We start from the raw sequence: 20,715 nt of genomic DNA, 5'->3' as shown, positions 1-20,715 counted from the left end.
GCAGGTGGGTCAATTAAGTTTCACTAATATGAGGAGGACTCAAATGGACATTGACTGTTTTATTCGAGAGTACGATTCAATCAAGTGTCTTTTTACAGAATTCAAAATATTTTCACATATAGAAAGAAAATTTCACATTTTGTGTAGCAGCTTGTTGATTTCATAATCGACACTTTTTTTTTCTATACATACAAGATAAAAAAATATATATATGCAGTGTTATCTGTATCAAAAGGGTTTTGTGGCGGTGTGACGGTCAATAACTGTCTTTAAATATTAAAATGAGTCTTTCACATCGATAGCAGTCAATGACAGTGAATGAGTTTATCTTCTTGATCTACGATTAATTAAATCCTTGATTACCCCCCCCCCCAAAAAACCCCATAAGTACCAACATTTTGACATATTGTCTAAATTTTTTGATGAAGACATTCATTGAACTTATTGTTATTTTTTTCACGATTTAGAGCATACAATCGTAAAAGCAACTCGGATAAGAATCTGTGCATTTGCCAATGTCTACCACATCGCTGGGATGTTTCAGTCTGTCATGTGCAATGTTTGTGAAAAGAGGTGGGAAGAGGCAAAGCCAAATGTAAAACTGAAGGTAGTTAAAAAGAATAGAATATAATGCCCTTTATTGTCATTTTACAACTTACAGTTGTACAACGAAATTCGGATAGCTGCTCCCTTCCTAGTGCAAATGTACAAAATTTAAAAAAGTATAAAAGGAAGTCTGAGAATAAAAGTGAAAGATCTTATTTAGAGTTCATATTAGTCTAAGAATGAAGGTTAAACAATCTTATTTACAGTATGTTCAATATGGGTATATGTATTAACATGAATGAGGTTTGTACAGAAAGTAAATAATAAATAGTAAATAGTTATTGCACGTAGTTTTTAAAGGAGTGTCGGTGTTGTATTATAGCTGGTGTTGTTTTCTCTCAGAGTTCAGAGCGGTGATGGCTCTTGGGAAGAAACTGTTTTTCAGTCTGGTAGCCCTTGTTCAAATGGCTCTGTAGCGCCTCCCAGAAGGAAGCAGTTCAAACAGCTGGGAGGTGGGATGTGTGTTGTCTTTGATGATGTTGTGAGCACTAAGTCACCATCTAGCAACTGCTTATGATGAATTAGAAAAGTAGAACGTTATCGTTTTGGTTCTAATTTATAGTCGATAATTCTGAGAACTCAAGGTGGGATAGTCGGCATGTGCTTCATATGGTGGAGGGAGATCCGAAGACTGCGATGCTTTGCGTGAGCTCTGTTTTTTTGATTTCCCAAAATCCTCAAATGTATATGTAGCGGGACCTGGAGGTTGTTGTCCTGCAGGACCTTCAAGAGCAGGTAGGACAACTATTGGAAGTTTGATTTCTGGGTTTATTGCATATTTGACATCCAGAAAGATCTGTGACAATTGTACAGTGTTATTTTCCGCTATCAGTCTTCAATTTCAAGTTAAAAGTATGATTGAACCTTCGTCTTACCTTCAGCCTGTATTCCAGCTTGATGATGGAGGAATTCAAAATGGATGGAGATATGTTCCTGGGGATTGTGATCACCTTCTTCACGACCATTTTGCTATGGGCATCGATACGCTCGAGTTTCTCCTTGAGGATGTTCTGCATGCAAAGTTTCCTCTTTCCTTGAGCAAAGAAACTCAGCTTTTCGTACAATACAAATTTCGGTTTCAAGTCACGGGATGATTGGTTTTGAATTTCAACTTTGACTTGGAGATCTTCACCTGCAGGGGAACACAAAATCATGTTTGTAATTGCACTGGTGAGAAAATGTGAGCTTGACGAGAAAATTGATGAAAACATGCAAAATCGGAGAATTTTGTAGTCATGAATTGTGGAGATAAAACTCTTAACTGTTTGTCTCCATTTCCGTTTACTTGATGTTTTCTGGGCAATGCTAAGAACATCCAGTAGCACGAGTCACCCCTCCCCTTATTTATAGAACGTGAGCACCTTTGTTAATGGAAGAAAAATTAATACTAAAAAAAAAAAAGTAATTGTAAAAATAAGTAAAAATGAAATAGAAAATTAACCAATGAGAATCAAATATTGCTTTTGAATTGTGGTCCCCCCCAAAATAAAAAAGATTAAATAGGCCTGGACAAAAACGACAATACCACACACACAAATGTTTACCAGGTTGATATCCCATCCTTTTTGTGTAAACATCCATTGCAATGGTTCCAGAACCAAAGACCGTTATTTTTTTATCCATGGAACCAAACTGAGGTTCCTGAAAAAAAAAAAAGGATAATTATCTTGAAATCCAGTCCTTTAAACTGTGATCAATTCCTGTTCCAAACTTCTCACCATAAGTCCAGGTATACCCATGTCTGCTTTGGAGACAAATGTGAAGTGGGCTTTTACTGTTTTGGTCAACTTCATTGATTGTTTAAGTTCAGCTTTAAGCTTATGAACAATTTTACCAACAGACGAGTTGAACGAGGATGGCATGGTCCTACAAAGTACAATTACAGGCAACTTAATTGGCTTGAAAGAAAATGAGCTAGATATGAATCGAAACAGAAATAACCACAGAACAATATATTATAAATGGTACCTGTTAGGGACCTTGAAGGAAAAGGGGAACACATGTCTTCCTTTGCTAATAAAACCAATATCTGGAGGAGTGACACACAAACTGTCTGGTAAGTAATTAGTTCTTTATGATAAGGTTGTTACAGACAAAGTGGTGCTTTACCAGGTTGCAAGATACGTTGTTTGATTTCGTAGTATTTTTCATCAGACCAGTAGTAGTAGCTGCTATATTGCCCGTAGTACTCATGCCAGCACACCCTTGCGTTTCCTTTTCCAATAAAGGTTAGCGATTGGATTGGCGTTTCTTTTGAGACCTCCACGATAATCCTTCCATTGATTGTATCTCCGTTTGTGAAGATGTTTTGACTATTGATGGAGTCATATTCAATTGAGAAATGTTTAATCGTCATTTTCTAGAAATAAATACAAATGACAAAATAACACCAAGCATGAATTATCGAGAGCGTCAAGTAAATCCAGAGACAAAGTTTGTGGTTGAGTTGACAGGTGGTGGCGGAGGATACAGGTCATAGAAAACTTGTTTTTCTTGTTTGGCACAACCGGTTTTAGGATACACAATGACTCAAGGAAAAATGCAGCAGGCACATGGAGGAAATGGCGTGTAATTAATAATGGCACAGTGGATTAGAAGAAACAACAATTTCCTTATTCACGGCCTTATTAAAGCGTTTGAGCTTGTCCAAATGATTTGCTAATGGATAAAGGTAAATTCGACACAATTTTTACTTCTCAATAATATTTTCAAGAAAACTATACCTTGCTTTGAAATCCAACCTTCAGTTTTTTTTCTAGAGGCGAGGGAGGATTTGATTTACCCAATCTCTAAACATGATGGCTGATGACGATTGACCCTGTCGTTGTTGACCCCTGACAATATGCCTCTGCCATTGCACCATGTGCTTTTGGATTTACTTAGATCTTACTCGCGGGGGCAGCATTTCTCCTCCTATACCTGTACAAGTAACAACTGAGAACATTTTGTCACAATCTTGGCAGGATTAGTCATGGGTGTGGTGACGTTCTTCTTGAAAGGGTACATCAGCAGCAGTACTGAATGAAGTTTGGCCGTGACTCGGATGTTTTAAACAAAAGAACTTTCAAAGGAATTTTTCTTGCAGCTGTAACATCTTCAAATCTTACTTCGATTAGTTTCATAATGTCTTCTGAATGCTATTATTAGATTTCTATTGTCAGAGAAATGATAGAAATTTGTTTTTTTTACTTCAAATCTTGCTTTTGTGTTTCAATTTGTCACACATATTGAGCTCTCCGTTAAAGTGAAACACGCACACAACAATACTCTAATATTCATTCTGATCCGAACAGGAAAATTATGATTCACTGTTCGCTTTTAATCGCCCGTTGAAACCACATGATTTTCATATTGATGCATGATGTGACTATTTTATGTAGCTACATTTGCATGCTTTTACTCTGATTAAACTTCCTTTCTGGTATAAAAAGGTTAAAAAGACATTTCTTGCGAGTTTCCCCATGTATGTTACGTTTTAAATAAACAGTTGAGGCATTAAACTTTTGTGGACACTAAGTTTCTTCCTGCACAGTGATTCTCCAATAAACGGACAGCGTCTCAACATGGCCGTCAGCTGTTATCATCCCCAATTTGCAACCTTTTTCTTCATGGATAATTGAACTCCCGTAGAATTGAACAAGTTTTATCCTCGAGTAACATCTCCTGAATAGATAACATCCATGAATTCTGTGCTAAGCTGGCTAAGATAATTCAGTGCCCAGCTAGGGCTCATTATGTCACCACTAATGAAACTGTCAAAAGATTGAGCTCAATGATTACGTGATTATTAAATAGTTGTGAATTAATTTGATAAGCAATCCTCTGTTACTTTATTATTATTATTTTCAAACTTAATAAGTCACTAAAATTCAAAACTACACTTGAAAGAATCTGAAAGTGCCATCAAAGGAGTGGCAACTAATGCTGCCTGGGCTTGGTTGTTGCCAATTCATTAAAATAACGAAGCAGTCGGCATGCGTGTCACTGCCAACAAGGTGTGTCCCAAGGATCCACCCATTGTTTCTTTATCAAAGTCAAAGTCTGCTTTATTGTCAATCTTTTCACATGCCAAGACACACAAATATAATCGAAATTACGTTTCCACAATACCACGGTGACAAGACATAGTACACGATATACATACAAGCAAACAACACAAAATAAAAACAAGAAGGCACAAACAACGAATAATAAGAGTGATGAATAAATAATAAATAAACAAATAACACAAGAAATAAGAGGAGCAAAACGGAGCAAGTGTGCATACAGCAGACAGTCAGAATATAGCGCAAAAGTACAGGACGCTACGCAGAAGGGGGGAGAGAGTTCAGAATCCTAACAGCCTGGAGTATGAAGCTGTTGGTGAGTCTGGTGGTGCGGGAGCGCAGGCTCCTGTACCTCTTCCCAGAGGGCAGAAGATCAAACAAAGAGTGAGCGGGGTGACTCACATCACATTTATTTGTTCCTTCAAAAAAACCCAAAAAAAACCATTCTGGGTACACGATCCCGGACGCCTTTCTGACAAAAACAATTTCCATCTTGTATTTACTTTACTTTTTTGTACATGTGAAGCCCTTTGAGACTTGCCCGTGATTTAGGGCTATATAAATAAACTTGACTTGAAAATACACAACTTGTTGGCAGCAGTCCACAGGATCATGACTGGCGGCCCATTTGTATTTTTTGGTTAAACGCCTTTTAAGATAACATGTCTGTTCTTAGTGTTGGAATTGATCAAATACATTTTCCCCCAAAAATGTGACGGCTACTCTAATGCGTCTTTCTTCTTTGTTATGCATTTCATGGATGGTGCGACTTATACTCCGGAGCGATTTATAGTCAGGAAAATACGGTAATTAGATATTTATGCCGTTCTCCCTTGGTGAAATTTTAATTCTTGGTTATTTTCATATGTATATAGCATTTATTTAAACATGAGAATTCCTGTTTTTCTTTTTAAGTCTCATGTGGGACTGACAACTGTTTGCAGTAGTAGTAGTATAGTAGTAGTAGTGTAATAGAAATACATGTTTTCCCCATCATGAGGAATAACTGTCAAAAATCATGATCACACTGTTTTTGTGGTTTTTATTTTGGCCGTAATCATGCAACCCCACTTATCACTAGTGAACTTCTAACACGAGTCAACCCCAAAGGACTAGCTGGTGCTCTCGACGAGAAAAGTTGATGAGCACTCTCACTTATATTGTGAGGTTCCTGCAAAAAGTCTCCAAAGACTAGGTGACAATGATACACTTCAGAGAATGGATGGATGGTAAAATAATAGAAACTAAAGGTAAAACAATCTTCCTTTGCGGTAATGCTTGCCAAAAACGTAATTGCAGTGTCTGGATCATCTTGGTATGGTTGGGTGTGTGTTGACGTCAAAAGAAAAACCTGTAAGTGAAGGATAAAACGAAGATATGTCCCTGTCACACCTCTCTTTTCTGAAACTGCATGGTTGCTTATTTGATTGGTTAATGTGACTATTCTGGTCACCACTGTACAATTTGGAGCTGACATAAAAGCACCCACCGCGCTTCGTGTCTTAGGCTCAGCATCAAACGTCTCGGCAGCAAAGGTAACACGGCACACCTCGCCGTCCTGCTTTTCAAAACCAACGACAACTTTTGTGCCTTTTTTGCGGTTTTCATTTGACTAGGAGTGCAAACTGTACAGTAACTAATAGCGACGGTACTTTTCTGTCATTGCAGATGGCATTTACTCTTCGCTCAGTTTTCCTCTTTTGTGCCATCAGCGGACTGGTGTCTGTCAGTGTGAGTAAAACAGAACGCATGTTTACAATGATGTTTTGATTTCGAGCTGTATTCATATTCTGGAGTGTGACTTTAACAACAAGCTTTCCTTCCTCACAGTGGACTAAAAGTCATTGTGAAGAAAAAGACAAAGGTTGGTAGCTGCTTGTCAATGATACTTAAAAACAACCATTTTTTACTTGATTTGGGCATTTGCTACCAGATTCAACATCATATCTCGTTTTCTTCCCAACACCAATTGTGTTTCAGACAATTACTGCCCTAAAGGCTGGACTCAATTGGACAAACGCTGTTTCCTCTTCCAAGATGACCAAAGATCGTTTCCAGACGCAGAGGTATAACAAAGTCTTTCACAGGGTCGGTTTACTAAATCAGCAGTACGGTATCACAAAGCAGTGATTTATCGATTTGTCTATGAAATGTCATGGATGCGTCTGAATGCAGTTTGTGCTATCATGACCAGTATGAAACCTTTAGCTTTTTTGTGCTGAATGGAACGTTTTCTCACTTCCATTGACGAGTTGTTTCATCTTGCAGAGTGTCTGCAACATTCTTGGTGGGAATTTGGCCTCAATCCGTAGTAGTTTGGAATATGCCGTAGTTCTACAAGTGATTGCGGAAAGCACTTCTGACCCTGATGACGACATCTGGATTGGACTTCACGAAGGATTGGGGGTGAAACATCTTGATTCTTAAAAGAACACACGCACGCACACCGTTTCCTTTACTTTAGTATACAATACGTGCAATGATGCGTATATTTAAAAAGCTAAACAAATAGAACAGATGAATCATACAACAAAATAAATATAAATAAACCTGCTCACAAGAGCACAGGAGATACGTTTTTTTTTTGGGCCATAATCAAAATGTCAAACTTTAAGAATCATACATGATGATGTCTTATGCTGAAACGGGTTCCTTTTGTCTTTCAGGATGGCAGTTTTGTCTGGACCGACGGCACAAAAGTGGGTTTCACTGCCTTCAACACTAACACCGATAGCGGAGACTGCATTGAGATCGAAGATGATGGTGAATTCCGTATTACCACTTGCAATTTTTATTAATAGCTGCATGTTTGATTCAAATTTACTACTGCTTGTTGCCTGGATTGATCGAATAATTGAGTGAAATCATGAACATTGACTCGATTTTCTTAGTTGTCACTGTTTTGTGTTCACTTCTAGATAACCTCTGGGACAACGACTCTTGCATGAACGAAAACAGATTTGTTTGTTCCAAAGATGTTGCCAAATGCGACCAACACTGACTCACCCTACAAGCAGTCACATATTATCTACAACAATGCCTTCTTTGGATTCCACTATTCTTTACTTTTTCAACTCAAATTGACTTCTTCTCATTTATTAATTGCTGTCAGTCAAGTATATATGGCAAAGTGGGATAACAAATCAGTTCTGGAATAAAGCATTTTGGTGTGGGATTGTATTTGATTCATGTCATTCAGGACGGAATTTTTGAAGCGCTTATCAAAGTGTGATTTGTCATAGGGAATTGAGGTCATTGATGTATGTCATCAATAAAGCCTGGCTGTGTCTAGAAGTGGTTCACATGTTAGTACCACTAAGGAACTGATTATTGTCTGCTCATTTGTAGAAATATGGTGATTTGTCCTGTTGGAATTTGGACAGTTTCCCATGAAAAATTTGGTTTGAATTGTTTATTTCGGCAAGTACACGACACATTTGTTACAGTTACAGTTCACGTGCAGCTGTTAATTGGTGTTTTAATGGTCAACTTCCTTATAGTAGTATGTCATAACCACACTAATAAGGGAACAAGGCCTGTCAAAATGGTGCTAAGTTGTTTTCAGACAGCAACATATAATTTCATACGTGCTTATACTCTGATTAAACCTCCTGGTATAAAAAGGTTAAAAAGAAATTTCTTGCAAGTTTCCCCATGTACATATATTTGAAATAAACAGTTGAGTCAGTAAACCACCATCCCTTGTGGACACAAAGTTTCTTCCAGTGATTTGGCAATAAACGGGCATGGCCTCAACATGGCCGTCAACTGCTATCAACCCCAATTCACAACCTTTTTCTTCATGCAGAGTTGAACGCCCATAGAATTGAACAACTTTTATCCTCAAGTAACATCTCCTTGATAGATAACATCCATGAATTCTGTGCTAAGTCTAGCTACTCCAGGTCGAAAGATCCACGCCCCGTACTGATGTTTATAAATATCTAATCTTCTCATAAATAAACAGAGACCGAGAAAACTAGAAAACCAACCTGTTATTTTTTCATGTCAAACTTATTAAGTTACCAAAAGTAATAAACGAAACAAAAAGTCAAAACTACACTTTAAAGAATCTTAAAATGCCATCAAAGGAGTGGCAACTAATGCTGCGTGGCTTAATTGTTGCCAATTCATTAAAATACCAAAGCAGTCGGCATGCGTGTCACTGCCAACAAGGTGTGTACCCGAGGATCCACCCGTCCACCTGGCTTAGGGATGGAAAAATGCACAACCTGTCGACGTGTGTTTTTTGTTTTTTGCACTTTCAGTTCGATTTGTTTTCCTGTGGGCGTGCGACCCTACTGGAAAAATTCCTGGCCGCGCCTCTGCTGACGTGTCTGACTGGCTATTCCTTGTGTCAGACACTGTCGGCAGACGTTCATTTGTTTAGATTGAGCTGTCAATCATTATATGAGGTAATTTCTTTTTTGTTTGATTCCATGGTGTAGTTTACTGAATATCAATAATTACAGTGCAAATCCAAATTTAGTAATTGTCATATTTTTTTTAAACAGGTTAGACACATTGGACAATGATGGTGACGTAAAGTTACTTATATCTTGTCTTTTCACATTACTAAAATCAGATTCTGCGGGTAAAATTGCAATAATAAGGTGACTTGACTTGGACTTAACTTGACTTATTTAAGGACTTGACTTGGACTTGACTTGACCTATTTAAGAACTTGACTTGCCCAAGAAAAAAATGACTTGGGACTTACTTGAGACTTGAGGGTTAAGACTTGCGACTCACTTGAGACATGCACTTTGGTCCCATCTCTGATAATCAGATTATATGAATTAACACATTTAGTGTTGATGAAAACAAGATGAAAACTACAATCACAAAGCTCAAATGATTAAATCAAAGTTTTAGCCACCAGCCTTGAGCTGAAACGCTTTGTCAGCCAGTTGGACAGAAAGCTTCAAGTGTTAACAAGACTTAATCTGGCAATTACTAGAAAGGAGCCAGTAGATGCTAGGATTGGTTTCTTACTTGTGCAGTTGTATGGATGTATGCATTTTGACAACGGTGTGATGTATTTAATAAAAGAAAAAAATCAAATGAACAAATTTTCTAAGTCTGTATTTTAGTTGCAATAAAGCAGGATACTAATAAATAATAGTAAGAATAAATCTGTGGCTCTATTTCTTAGCAAAAACCAAAATAAATGCAGACAATCTCAAAATTATAGAAAAAAAAAAACCTACTTTGGTTTTGCTCACACGTATTTGCTGCCATCTTCGGTTTGGTTTGAATTGTTCATTTCGGCAAGTACACGACACGTTTGTTGTTAATTGGTGTTCTAATTGGTGTCAACTTCCTCATAGTAGTATGTCAACCACACTAAGAAGGGAACAAGGTTTCATAGGCAGGAGGAGAGTCCAAAGGTTGGAGTGTTGCCTGTTGTTGGGGTGTGACGTCAAACGCTACTGGGCTTGGGTGTTGTCGCATGTCAGGAAGGACAACAATTGGAATCGTGACACCCTCATCGACTGTGTACTTGATATCCAGATAAACCTGTCAAAATTTTAATGTTATCTTATATATCAAAGGCAATGGAAGGAAATAAGGCCGTTGCAAGTCGTTGAATTTGTGTGATTTACCTTCAGCTCGTACTCCAGCCTGAAGATGCTGCAGTTCAAGATGGAGGGTGGCAGTCGTCTGGGGATGGCAATTGCTTTCATCACCGTGCCTTTGCTACTGGACGCGACAGCCTTGCCCTCCATCTGAACGACCTTTTTTACAACTATACTTTGCAGGCCATTTCCATTGGAATTTTCCTTCAGGTAGAACTTTAATATTGGTGTCACTGAACGAGTTGAATGGTTTAGGATTTCAACTCGGATTTGGAGAGTTTCGCCTATGATGAGACCAAGCAAAGGTTTAGTCGGTTAAAAAGACGGCTTCCTTTGAATCCACCGGCGCTTTACAGGGAGGGACATAGCTATAACAACTTCAGCTTTCATATCTGATTCTACGTGGCTAAAATACACAACAAGTTGTACTTTTATAAGGAAGCTACAAAGTTAATACAGTTACATGCGTGCAAGGTTTGTTTAGTCAAACCCAATTATAATCTATTTAAGGAACCGCTGCATTCAGTAGAAATATTTGTGGGAATGAGGTGAGGCTTTTGGATGTCTTCATTTCATGGAGACGCTATTAAAGATTACATCATATTATTGCCTCGTGTAATAAATGAAACTTCTGTGTGACATCTCAGTTGTTCCTTGGTGTGTGTGTGTGTGTGTTAGAGAGAGAGAGCAATCCCATGTGCATATTTTCATTGCCTGTTGCATCAAACGAGTTTATATAGATAATGTAACAATGACTACCTTGCTTGCATCCTATTCTGTCACTATAAACGTCCATTGTAACTGCTCCGGAACCAAAGAATTTGACACATGTATTATTGCTACCATGCCAAGGTACCTGACAAAACAACTTCCTGTTAGGTCATTTCAGTGTTTATCACAAATAGTTAACTTTTATTGCATACATGAACATTTTTTTTTTTCCTTACCATCAGTCCAGTTATATCCATAGTTGGTTTGGAGACAAATTTGAAGTAGGTTTCAGCCTTTCTTGGTAACTTCATTGGTTGTTTGAGCTCTGCCTTGATTTTATGAACAATTTCACATAAAGCGCATTTGAACGACGAGGGGATTTCTCTGTGAAGGAAAATAAAAGAACACAAAAAGTGCCTGAAAAAATAGTTGCGTCATGACATGGCAAAACACGAATAATCAAATACCTGTCAGGAATCTTGAAGGAAAAAGGAAATACATGTCTTCCTTGAGAAATAACTTTGGTACTCTCAAAAGTTTCACCTGTATAACATTCAGTCAATTTCATTAAGGTTTATATACCGGAGTGAAGTCATTGTCTCTCGGAGGAAAACAATTAAAACTATACATTACCGTCTTGCCTTGCTTCTGCCAAGATTTGACGTTTGATGGTGTAGTATTTGTCATAAACACTAAAAGTGCTGTCTTCGTTAGATGAATGGGCCTGTCCTTTTCCTTTTGCTATCAAAGTCAGTGATTTGATTCGAGTCTCTTTTAACACCTCCACAATGATTCTTCCTCTGACAGTATCGCCGTTGGTGAAGATGTTTTGTTGATTGACAGCATCATATTCAATTACGAAATTAGTAATTGGCATTTTTCAGAAAGATACAAAATGTCGGCATTTACAAAGAAAGCTGTGGCTTTGCCTCATCTGCCAACCGCACCCTCTATATATGTGTTTCGTTTTTTTTTTCTTATCACTTCATCAGCTGAGGTGTATGGCATGCTGTGGTTGGTCAGGTTTTTTCACATTTTAAACTAAATGTGGGCTTGGTCAGGTTGAAACAAAAGTTAAAAAAAAAAAACACCAACACAATTGTATATTAATAGAACAATAATAGTAATAATAATACTCTTTAATGTAGACTGTATATAGACTCAGCTCTCATATAGACTCTACTGTATAAGAAGAAACATGCATTTATAATACACGTACAACACAAATAATTTAAAGAAAATGTCAAAGCGTATCAGTTTGATGACAAATAGCTTTCAGTATTAACAACTGCATTTCACTTATGAATCTTTACTGACAATGTTTAGTATCATGATATAAACCCGTATAGTAGGAGAAATGATTATACCGTTACCAAAATGTACGTATTAGGTTTGAGGGAGAAAGAACATAAGTGCTTTCAAGGGTATAGAGGATTAAAAGAGCTACACTAAAAGTAAAATACAAGATTTGAGATTAGTACTAAAAATTTAAAACATGATATTATAGTATTTAATTTGATTTTGCACACTGGTGGCACATGATTAAAATGTGGTATATTGAGGCCACCTGCCCCATCTTGAAAATAACACATTGTAATCTTGTGCAACAATGTACGTACATGTTTGAATCAAATAGATTTCAATTCTTTTTTTTTTTTCCTACGCATTGCCAAACATTGATGACCAAACTTTTTTTAAATTTTTTTACTGGACGATCACTTTCAGAAAATGTAGAAGGTTAACCTTTGAGGTAAACAATGAGGAGCTGTAGTGCGTATTGTGGTCTGTGCAGCACACTCATTTTGAGAATGTCATTACTTATCAGGGTTTGCCACCATTATCCATCAAGGAAGGGTACATTCCATAGGCTTCATAAGGAGGAGGGGGATCATAAGATTGTGGTTGTGAAAACGTGCCCCAGGCTGTTGGGTTTTGGTATCCAAATGGTCCAAAGTCAGATTCAGTAGAAGGCAAACTTGCTGCCACAGTGGGTGCTGTTAAGGCTCCAAGGATGAGAATGGGAAATTTGATCTCTGGGTCTGAAGCGTACTTTACATCCAAATAAACCTGTGGAAAAGAGAGTTACTGTGAGAAATGTGAACATAGCCTCTTTGGACTAGCTAGCTTTTCCATCAGTCTGGTTTTGGACATGTTGTTGTTGCTGCCTTGTTTTGTTAAATATTTTAATTCTTTATTTCTTATTTATATAAATCACTTACCCTAACTCTGTATTCTGCTTTGAGGATGCTACAGTTGAGGATGGAAGGTTCCAAATCATGGGGGATTGTGATGACCCTTTCGACTGTTTGGCTGGCTGATGGAGGAATGGGGTCTCCCACGTCCTTTAAGAGGTCTTTAGTATCAAGCCTCCTCTTTCCCCTTGCAAAGAAGCTGTGCTTTCTGTAGATGCAATACTTGGGTTTGATCTCACGAGTGGAGTTGTTCTGAATGGTGGCTACAACCTTTAAGCCTTCTCCTGAAACACAAAGCAGCATAGATTCAGCCTTTATGCAGAGGTTAACACTAATCCATGCCACTGAGGACACTTACCTTGGATGAAACCTGATTTTTCAATCTTGACATCCATCGCTACAGTTCCCGAGTTAAGCAAATGCAATTTTTTATCCTTCGAATCATGTTGAGGAGTCTGAGGGAAAAAACGCATACAAGGGAGAAACTGATCACCACCCGGTGGTGGGTATGCTGGGAACATCTAGCAGAATTCCCTGTCAGAAAAAACTTCAACACTCTCCCTTGGGCAGAGCTTTTCCCACATCCCGAGGGAATCTTTTGTTTTTAACGTTGCTTACAGAGCGCCCTGCTGTATGGTTTTCAAGTTGACAGTAGAGGGCAGTGTTTCAAACCTCAGACAGTTCACTCAATTTTTAGGGGACACTGGCGTGGTCTGATACATAACTTTCGAGAGCATTGTTGAGAATTTTGAAATATTTACGCTGTTAAATCCCGAGAAGTACTACAATTGTATTTTGCACATAAACAAGAAAGACTAAAGTGTGTCTTTTGCTTCCTAAATGAAAACGTAAATTGAGTGTCAAGACTATCTGCATAAAATGCAGGAGTGTAACTGGTTATTTAAACCAGATGTAACACATCAGAATTTTGTTAGCGCATGACAAAGAAGCAACAGCAAAGTCATTTTCTTTTCCTAGGATTGTCAGTAACCTTAGCAACTTGTACAAAGCATGTAAAACTTCAAACATTAGCACAGACGTGTGATCCAAGGGTGCACTTACCATGATTTCCTGCATCATGGTGGGGACTACTTGTGTCACGAAGGGAATCTTGATGGTATCTTTTGTACGTATCCTCATGGACCTATTCAGCTTGGTTTCCAGTAGGTACACAATTTTACCAACAGAACCAGTGAAGGAGGATGGCATTTCCCTTTTGCAGAATATCAGACACCAATAATTTCTCTTAAAGCGTAGTCTCGTAATATTACATTTATCTGTGAGAATTGTATTTATTTTTTGGCATGTTCAATTATTTTGGTTATAAACATCAAACACGGTCAAAGGATGACTTACTGTAAAGGGAACTGAAAGGTGAATGGGAAAACATGAGTTCCTGTTGCAAGTAAATTACCGTCTGAAAAACAATGCAGAAAATGATTAAAACATCTAGCTACCTGAAAGGCTGAAGTAATGTGTTGGCTACATACAGGTTTGTCCATACTGATTGGTCAGTAGTGATTGATCGTCAGCTGATAAGAAAAACACAATTTGAAATTTTCAACATAAAAAGCCTTTATGGTTTAAAACAAAATGGATATTGCAATGCAATATAATACATTCTGAAAAAGTAGTTTGCATATAGAATCTATTTTTCACTATCATAATGTGACTTTACTTATACTAGCTTTTTTTTTGTGCCTAATATGCTTACGTTTAAAACATACACAACTTACGTACTTAAACCAAGTATCCCATTCGGGTACGCAAAACCGCTACAAGGAAAACGTATGTGCAGAAAGAAGGCGTACTCGAATGTCGTTTTGCAAGATATGAACTAATGTGGACAAATAAAAGTACAAATTATTTTCAGATTTTGTGACCTTTGCTGACATATTTGTTTTCCGATGAGAACGAAGCAAATAACGGTGAATTGGTCCTCCATACCAAACAAACAAGAATTTCCGCTAGTGCAGTACAAATTGTTGCTCAAATGATACAAGCTTGGACCTGCACAGCAATGCAACTTTGGCCTCCACAAATAGCAAATCATACTTACCGGTGGCATATTCATCTCGAATAAAGTAATGTGTGATGCTGAAATACTTGTCCTTGGAGTGGTAAGTAACAGTAGTTTGGCCGTGCCTCTCGGTCCACAACACCTCAGCCTTTCCCTTAAACTTTACGTAAAGCGACTCGGCTTTGAAATCTTTGGTCACTTCCAAAGTGACTTGTCCGGTCACGGTGTCCCCATTTGTAAACGCATTTTTTTCGCTGTCGTTGTTATAAGTCACCATCAGGCTCTGCACTGTGCTCGGCATGATTTTAAAAAAGTTCTCTCGCTTATCTCCCACTCCCAAACTACAGCAATGGAGAACTCTTCCGCAATGGGAGGGCGTGTCTTCTGGATATTTACACCCCCCCCCCCCATTAATAAGTTTACACCAGCCACTCTGACTTCCCCAAACATTCCAAAAAGTCTAACTATCCACAGATGGGAACGGCAATGTGGAAGAGAAAGTTTGCTTTAAAAAAAACACTTCTTGCCTGTCAGTATAGTAGTGTGACAGTAATCCTGGAATGAAATGATCTTTGAGAGTATTATTTGAGTTTTAAAAAACCACCATGCCAGAGGGAAAACAACCAATCATAGAGGCCACACATTGACTTGTGTGGCTTCTGGAGGTTTGCTTAAAATATGGTTGAAGGTCCACCTCAGAAAATTAAAGATGCATCCCTCATCTGGGCAAACAGAAAGTGAAAGGTGGACAGATGAGAGGCTTGCAAAGCATCACAGAATTAGCAACACACATATTTAACACACAAACACCAAGACTTGATGTAATAAAATGGTTTTAATACTGCAAAGTACAAGATTCCTACAGTACAGTATTGTCGGAGTAATATTTTATTACGATTAATTATGTATTATACATTTGCGATGGCCGAAACTTGTTGCCCCAGCTGATCTCAAGCCGGCGATAAGAGGAAACCACCGGAGAAGACCTTTCTGCTGTTAGATGATATGATGAAATTACATGCAAAATAGCTTATCTGCTAATGTCTGCTTGCAAAGAGACAGTTATGTAACTTAGGGACCTCAAACCAAATAAAAGTGAGGTTGATGGGAGAGCTGATTGGAGTAGTTGAGAGACCAGCATACAGCTCTCCTAATTCTTCTTGCAAGTAACTAGAAGTATCTTCTCTCCTCATTGTTTGTGAGATATTTAGGAAATAAACCAAACATAAATAGTTGAAGGCATGTATTGTGGGTTATCCCTGGGTAAAACGATATAACATTTACATAAAAAATCCCTGCCGCAGCGATACGAGTGAGAGTAACGAGTGCAAAAGTATTAAGATAAAACTTCGTATGGATTTGCATATTAATAGTATGCAAATCAATAAAGATACAAATCTGTAAAAGTGACAGTTAAATGCACCATGTTCATGAATAAGCTCCATATTAAGGCTGAGGATGGATAGTATTTCTTCATTTATGCTAAATAATCGAATCATGCAGGGTCTGCCTTATATATCAAACAGCCGAAATTGCATACAAAGGTTTGACACGTTAACATTGTTATTGAAATAAAAGAACATAAGATGAAGCACAATTTTTTTTTCTTTCTTTGACTCATTCTATGAGATACATACCTCACATTTTGGCTGTACAAATAAAAATGTGAAAAGTGTTACAGTATATATGTAAACAAAATATTGAAAAACAAAGCACCCTTCGTTCAATAAAACTGCATAGTTTATAACCAAGAAGAAGAAGTATCGATTCGTGAGAGAGAGCGTTGAGGCAGACTTTGTGTGACTATACCGCAAAATCACTCTACGATGAACTCAAAAGCACTTCCAAAGGTTAGCCTAAATAATGTGGATGTAAAGGGAGGTCACAAAGGACGATGGGAAACAGCATGATGAGGTTCGGGGAAGCTCTTAGACAAAGGCTCAGCTGCAAGACACAAAATAGTCAAAAGACTATTCGAGAGGAGATGAAGTTGTGCCAGTTGGAAGTTCTTACCTCAATTTCGTAGTGAACCTGCAGGAGGCTGCAGTTGGAGATGGTGAGAGTCGAATCGGCCGGAATGTTGAGCAGCATCTCAGCGTTTGTTTCTGAAGAGTGAGCACTGATGGGCAGCCCAGTCACAGAGTCCAAGTTTTTCACAAATAATCGTCTTTGGATCCCTTCGCGCGAGAAGTATTTCTGCTTTTGCTTCAGCTTGGCTTTAGGAGTCACCGTACGAGATGAAGCGTTGCCAAAGTCGCAAAAGATTCGGATGGTTTCACCTGCAAAAAGTGTGGAAACACAAATTAACGAGTGGAAATTTCAGACACATGAACGGTGGGACGGTTTGATGATTACCTCGCAAAAAGCCTTTTTTCTCAATGCTGGCAGTCATTGTGATTTGACCGGAGGTACAACTAAGGGAGCACACGCTCATGCTGTTCGAGCCTGAGAGTGACGCCTGGAGAAAAACAACAGTAGAGAAAGAAGCTCAAATTTGGGTGAAAAATAAGTTTGCACCAAAAACATGAGAAACGTCAGCAAATCGCAAAGGCTGTCATCACACCGATCTGCTAACATCAGATGGTAACCATGTAAACAATAACTTACCATTAGCTCTGGCTGATTGGAATCGACATGGTGCACAAAGTTCATCTGTGTCACATAATCCTTTGTTACATGCCATGGTCTGTCAATACCCACTGTCAGGTTGTAGAGCACTTGTCCATGTGGCCCACGGAAGCTGGATGGAAAGTTTCTGCAATGATGACCAATACATGTTACATGACATAAGACATCCGATTTTCTAGATTTGACCTAATTTTCAGGTCCGCTGAACTGCCATCTTATCAGGTATTATTATTTAATCAGATGGCTATTCTTTACATTGTGGGTGTGCAGGACACAAATCTGTGGAATTGATGTATGCCTAATTCTATGCCACCTCTACAATATCTATATACCGATATATCATTAATTCAAAACTTTGGTCTATTTTAGTGGGTCACAGGAGTAGGTACAACATAAATGATGACAACATATTTTAAAAGCTCTTACCCGTGTGGCAGCTGACATGAAAATGGATACACATGCCTGCCAGGAGGAACAATGGTCTCTCTCCCAACAGCTGCAAAGGGAAGGAGCGTTACACTCATTGAACGCATTATCTCTATTTTAAGCTTTCCAGAGCAAATTATAGGCATGCATATGATTAGATATTATCGTAGGCACACTGGCACTTTCTTCGTATTGAGGACCTTTTAAAATTGATTCAAAGCACCAAAATCAGAGCAGCCGCATGTCGACTCTACTTGCAGGGACAGCTGCCCTGAGAAACTGGCCGTGCCTGGGCGGTACGGAATGGGTCCTCACATTGTGATGTCACAATGTGAAGACCTGGTTGTTTTCTTTGAGCGGGAGGGGCTGGTGCTGAGAGTGGACTGAGCAGAAATGCTCCAAAATGAGTGAAACTACTTTTGTTTTCATAGAATGAGATGCTTGATCATAACATACATTTTGGTGTTGCACATAAGAAACATTTCCTGTATTGATGCAGAGCAGTTTGCCATAGTTTATGCATTCATTACCTGTAGTTAATAGAGTATTATAGCCTGAGTAAATGCAGATTTGTTTCTAGCAGTTGTATTTGATCGCATTATGCGGTTAGCTTCGCGTAAGTGGAGTAGCTTGCAATGTGGTGCAGAGTAGAAAAGTCATGTACGTACCTCCTTCTTGCAAAATCACGCTTTTTAGATTAAGCAAGTCAATCTTTGCATAGTATGTCCTTTTGTTTTTTCCACTTCCGGAAGACCAGTGGACGTCTGCCTTTCCTGTCAAACATATTGTGATTGCTCTGATCTTTGTCGGCTTGGAGAGCTCGAAGGAAACCTGTCCCGTCACCAACTCTCCACTGGAAAAAGTGTTGTTCTCATTCAGAACGTTAAAATTAATGTTAAAGTCCTTAAAGGTTTTCTCGAACATCGTTGAACCCCAGTACAAAAATTGCAACTGTACAAGAAATGAACCGCTTCGTGTCGATTTTGCGTAATCCGTGTCATTTGTTGATAGCGACTGGACGCATCTGTCAAAACACAAAAGGAAACAATCGGAGCGGTGTCGGACTCAACCACACCCCGCTCGGAAATTGCGCCTACTGCGCAGATGCAGAATGAAGTGGGCGGAGCACACGAACGAGATTGGGACCCTTGCATCCTGACCCCTTCTGGCGAAACCACTTGTACTCGCCAGGACTTCAAAACCGTCCGGCTATTTATTTATTTATTTATTTATTTATTTATTTATTTATTTATTTATTTATTTATTTATTTATTTATTTATTTATTTATTTATTTATTTATTTATTTATTTATTTATTTATTTATTTATTTATTTATTTATTCCATAACAAAACAATTTGGTGCAAAATCTCACGGCACACCAACTAAACTTAACGACTGGTGACCTAAAATCTGTGCATTTTCAGTCAAACTGATGAATCTTGGTGAGCAATTGTCACGTTTAATCAAGAAAGAGAGAAAATGTATAGACAGGCAGGCAGACAGACAGATAGACATAATTTATGCTGTTCAACAAATTATACAACTCGGTAAGTGTTATTTCATGAAAAAAAAGTATTTCTTCTTATATGAAACTCCAAAGAAAAAACTTGAAGGCCACACACATGAGCATAAATTGTACAGTAGAATCTCAGGTAGGTCTCACAATAAAGTTGAAACAAAAACAAACATGCAATATTTTATCATCACAACAGCCTGGCTGAGTTTTACCAGAGTGAGTTCATAAAAATCTCCCAAGAGAGAGAAGGAGGGTGTTGAACTTCACCTTCTATGCACTTCTTTCTCTGTATAGAATATATTAGATGCTTGATTGATTTGTGAATAAGTTGAATATATATCTTTCCAAATTTCAAGTCAGGCAACAAGGGACCTGCCGCTGGTGCCACGGAAAAATCTCGGTTAGGAAACCACGAGAAGAAAGCAAGAGTCCTCCAATTGTGGCATCTTTAGACACTAGATGGCACTATATACTTTATTAAAACACATCTTTGACAAAGTATGAAGTTGACTTTTTAGTATGAAACCAATGTGTGTGCGTGCGCGTGTGTGTGTTGAGGTATGAGGTGCACTCTACCAGGTTCCTTTTTAAAATACATCACAGTGGAATTTATAACAAATAAATTACACTTTTATGGGGTTATGTTACACAACTGGGAGATAAAATGCTTATTTGCAGCCCATTGAATTTGACAACCCAGGAGATATACCTTGAACACTTTTCCTTGTCATTTGAAAGTAACAATCACCAGATGTGATGCCTTTGGCACTGGAGTAGTAAAGAAATGTTTTTCTGTTTTTGGTTCTAGTTCACTGATCCATGAAGACCCCTGCTTGCGTTATGGTGGTCAGTCAAAAAGCACGCTGGCAGAATTACAAATCCATGCAAGAATGAAGACATGTGGTTCAAGTATTTCCAAATGCAAAGTTTGCCAAATCTCCATCTGTTTAACATTTCTTTGGTGCCTTGTAAGCTTAAATGCAACTGAC

General features: G+C 38.2%; 4 protein-coding genes across 5 annotated transcripts; 1 reads left to right on the top strand and 3 right to left on the bottom strand.

Moving 5' to 3' along the window:
- Positions 1-44: 44 nt before the first annotated feature.
- Positions 45-3,090, bottom strand: LOC133154849 (arrestin domain-containing protein 3-like). 2 transcript variants are annotated; one of them, XM_061279880.1, is made up of 6 exons: positions 2,716-3,090; positions 2,575-2,635; positions 2,325-2,472; positions 2,151-2,247; positions 1,482-1,738; positions 45-1,329 (listed from the first exon to the last, which is right to left on the bottom strand). In XM_061279880.1, the coding sequence occupies exons 1-6, from the start codon at positions 2,960-2,962 to the stop codon at positions 1,186-1,188; spliced, it is 954 nt and encodes a 317-aa protein (XP_061135864.1). In that variant the 5' UTR covers positions 2,963-3,090; the 3' UTR covers positions 45-1,185. The 2 variants fall into 2 exon arrangements, with proteins under 2 accessions (XP_061135864.1, XP_061135863.1); XM_061279879.1 differs by having other exon boundaries at positions 45-1,402; positions 2,716-3,088.
- Positions 3,091-6,096: 3,006 nt separating this feature from the next.
- On the top strand, positions 6,097-7,832 carry LOC133154852 (struthiocalcin-2-like). Its single transcript, XM_061279884.1, has 7 exons — positions 6,097-6,187; positions 6,321-6,383; positions 6,483-6,516; positions 6,633-6,718; positions 6,921-7,058; positions 7,319-7,415; positions 7,571-7,832. The coding sequence occupies exons 2-7, from the start codon at positions 6,321-6,323 to the stop codon at positions 7,651-7,653; spliced, it is 501 nt and encodes a 166-aa protein (XP_061135868.1). The 5' UTR covers positions 6,097-6,187; the 3' UTR covers positions 7,654-7,832.
- On the bottom strand, positions 7,733-11,909 carry LOC133154850 (arrestin domain-containing protein 3-like). The gene is made up of 6 exons (XM_061279882.1): positions 11,576-11,909; positions 11,410-11,485; positions 11,179-11,326; positions 10,991-11,087; positions 10,259-10,515; positions 7,733-10,172 (listed from the first exon to the last, which is right to left on the bottom strand). The coding sequence occupies exons 1-6, from the start codon at positions 11,817-11,819 to the stop codon at positions 9,999-10,001; spliced, it is 996 nt and encodes a 331-aa protein (XP_061135866.1). The 5' UTR covers positions 11,820-11,909; the 3' UTR covers positions 7,733-9,998.
- A 154-nt stretch (positions 11,910-12,063) lies between these two features.
- LOC133154025 (uncharacterized) lies at positions 12,064-19,296 on the bottom strand. Its single transcript, XM_061278409.1, has 14 exons — positions 18,877-19,296; positions 18,209-18,278; positions 17,762-17,909; positions 17,510-17,612; positions 17,168-17,433; positions 17,011-17,098; positions 15,682-15,709; positions 15,194-15,591; positions 14,625-14,666; positions 14,491-14,551; positions 14,197-14,347; positions 13,493-13,589; positions 13,162-13,418; positions 12,064-13,009 (listed from the first exon to the last, which is right to left on the bottom strand). The coding sequence occupies exons 1-14, from the start codon at positions 19,130-19,132 to the stop codon at positions 12,764-12,766; spliced, it is 2,211 nt and encodes a 736-aa protein (XP_061134393.1). The 5' UTR covers positions 19,133-19,296; the 3' UTR covers positions 12,064-12,763.
- Positions 19,297-20,715: the final 1,419 nt, after the last annotated feature.

The sequence above is a fragment of the Syngnathus typhle genome, linkage group LG5 (genome assembly GCF_033458585.1).
Source record: "Syngnathus typhle isolate RoL2023-S1 ecotype Sweden linkage group LG5, RoL_Styp_1.0, whole genome shotgun sequence".
Taxonomy (NCBI): domain Eukaryota; kingdom Metazoa; phylum Chordata; class Actinopteri; order Syngnathiformes; family Syngnathidae; genus Syngnathus; species Syngnathus typhle.
This window is presented reverse-complemented; position numbering and strand designations above follow the sequence as displayed.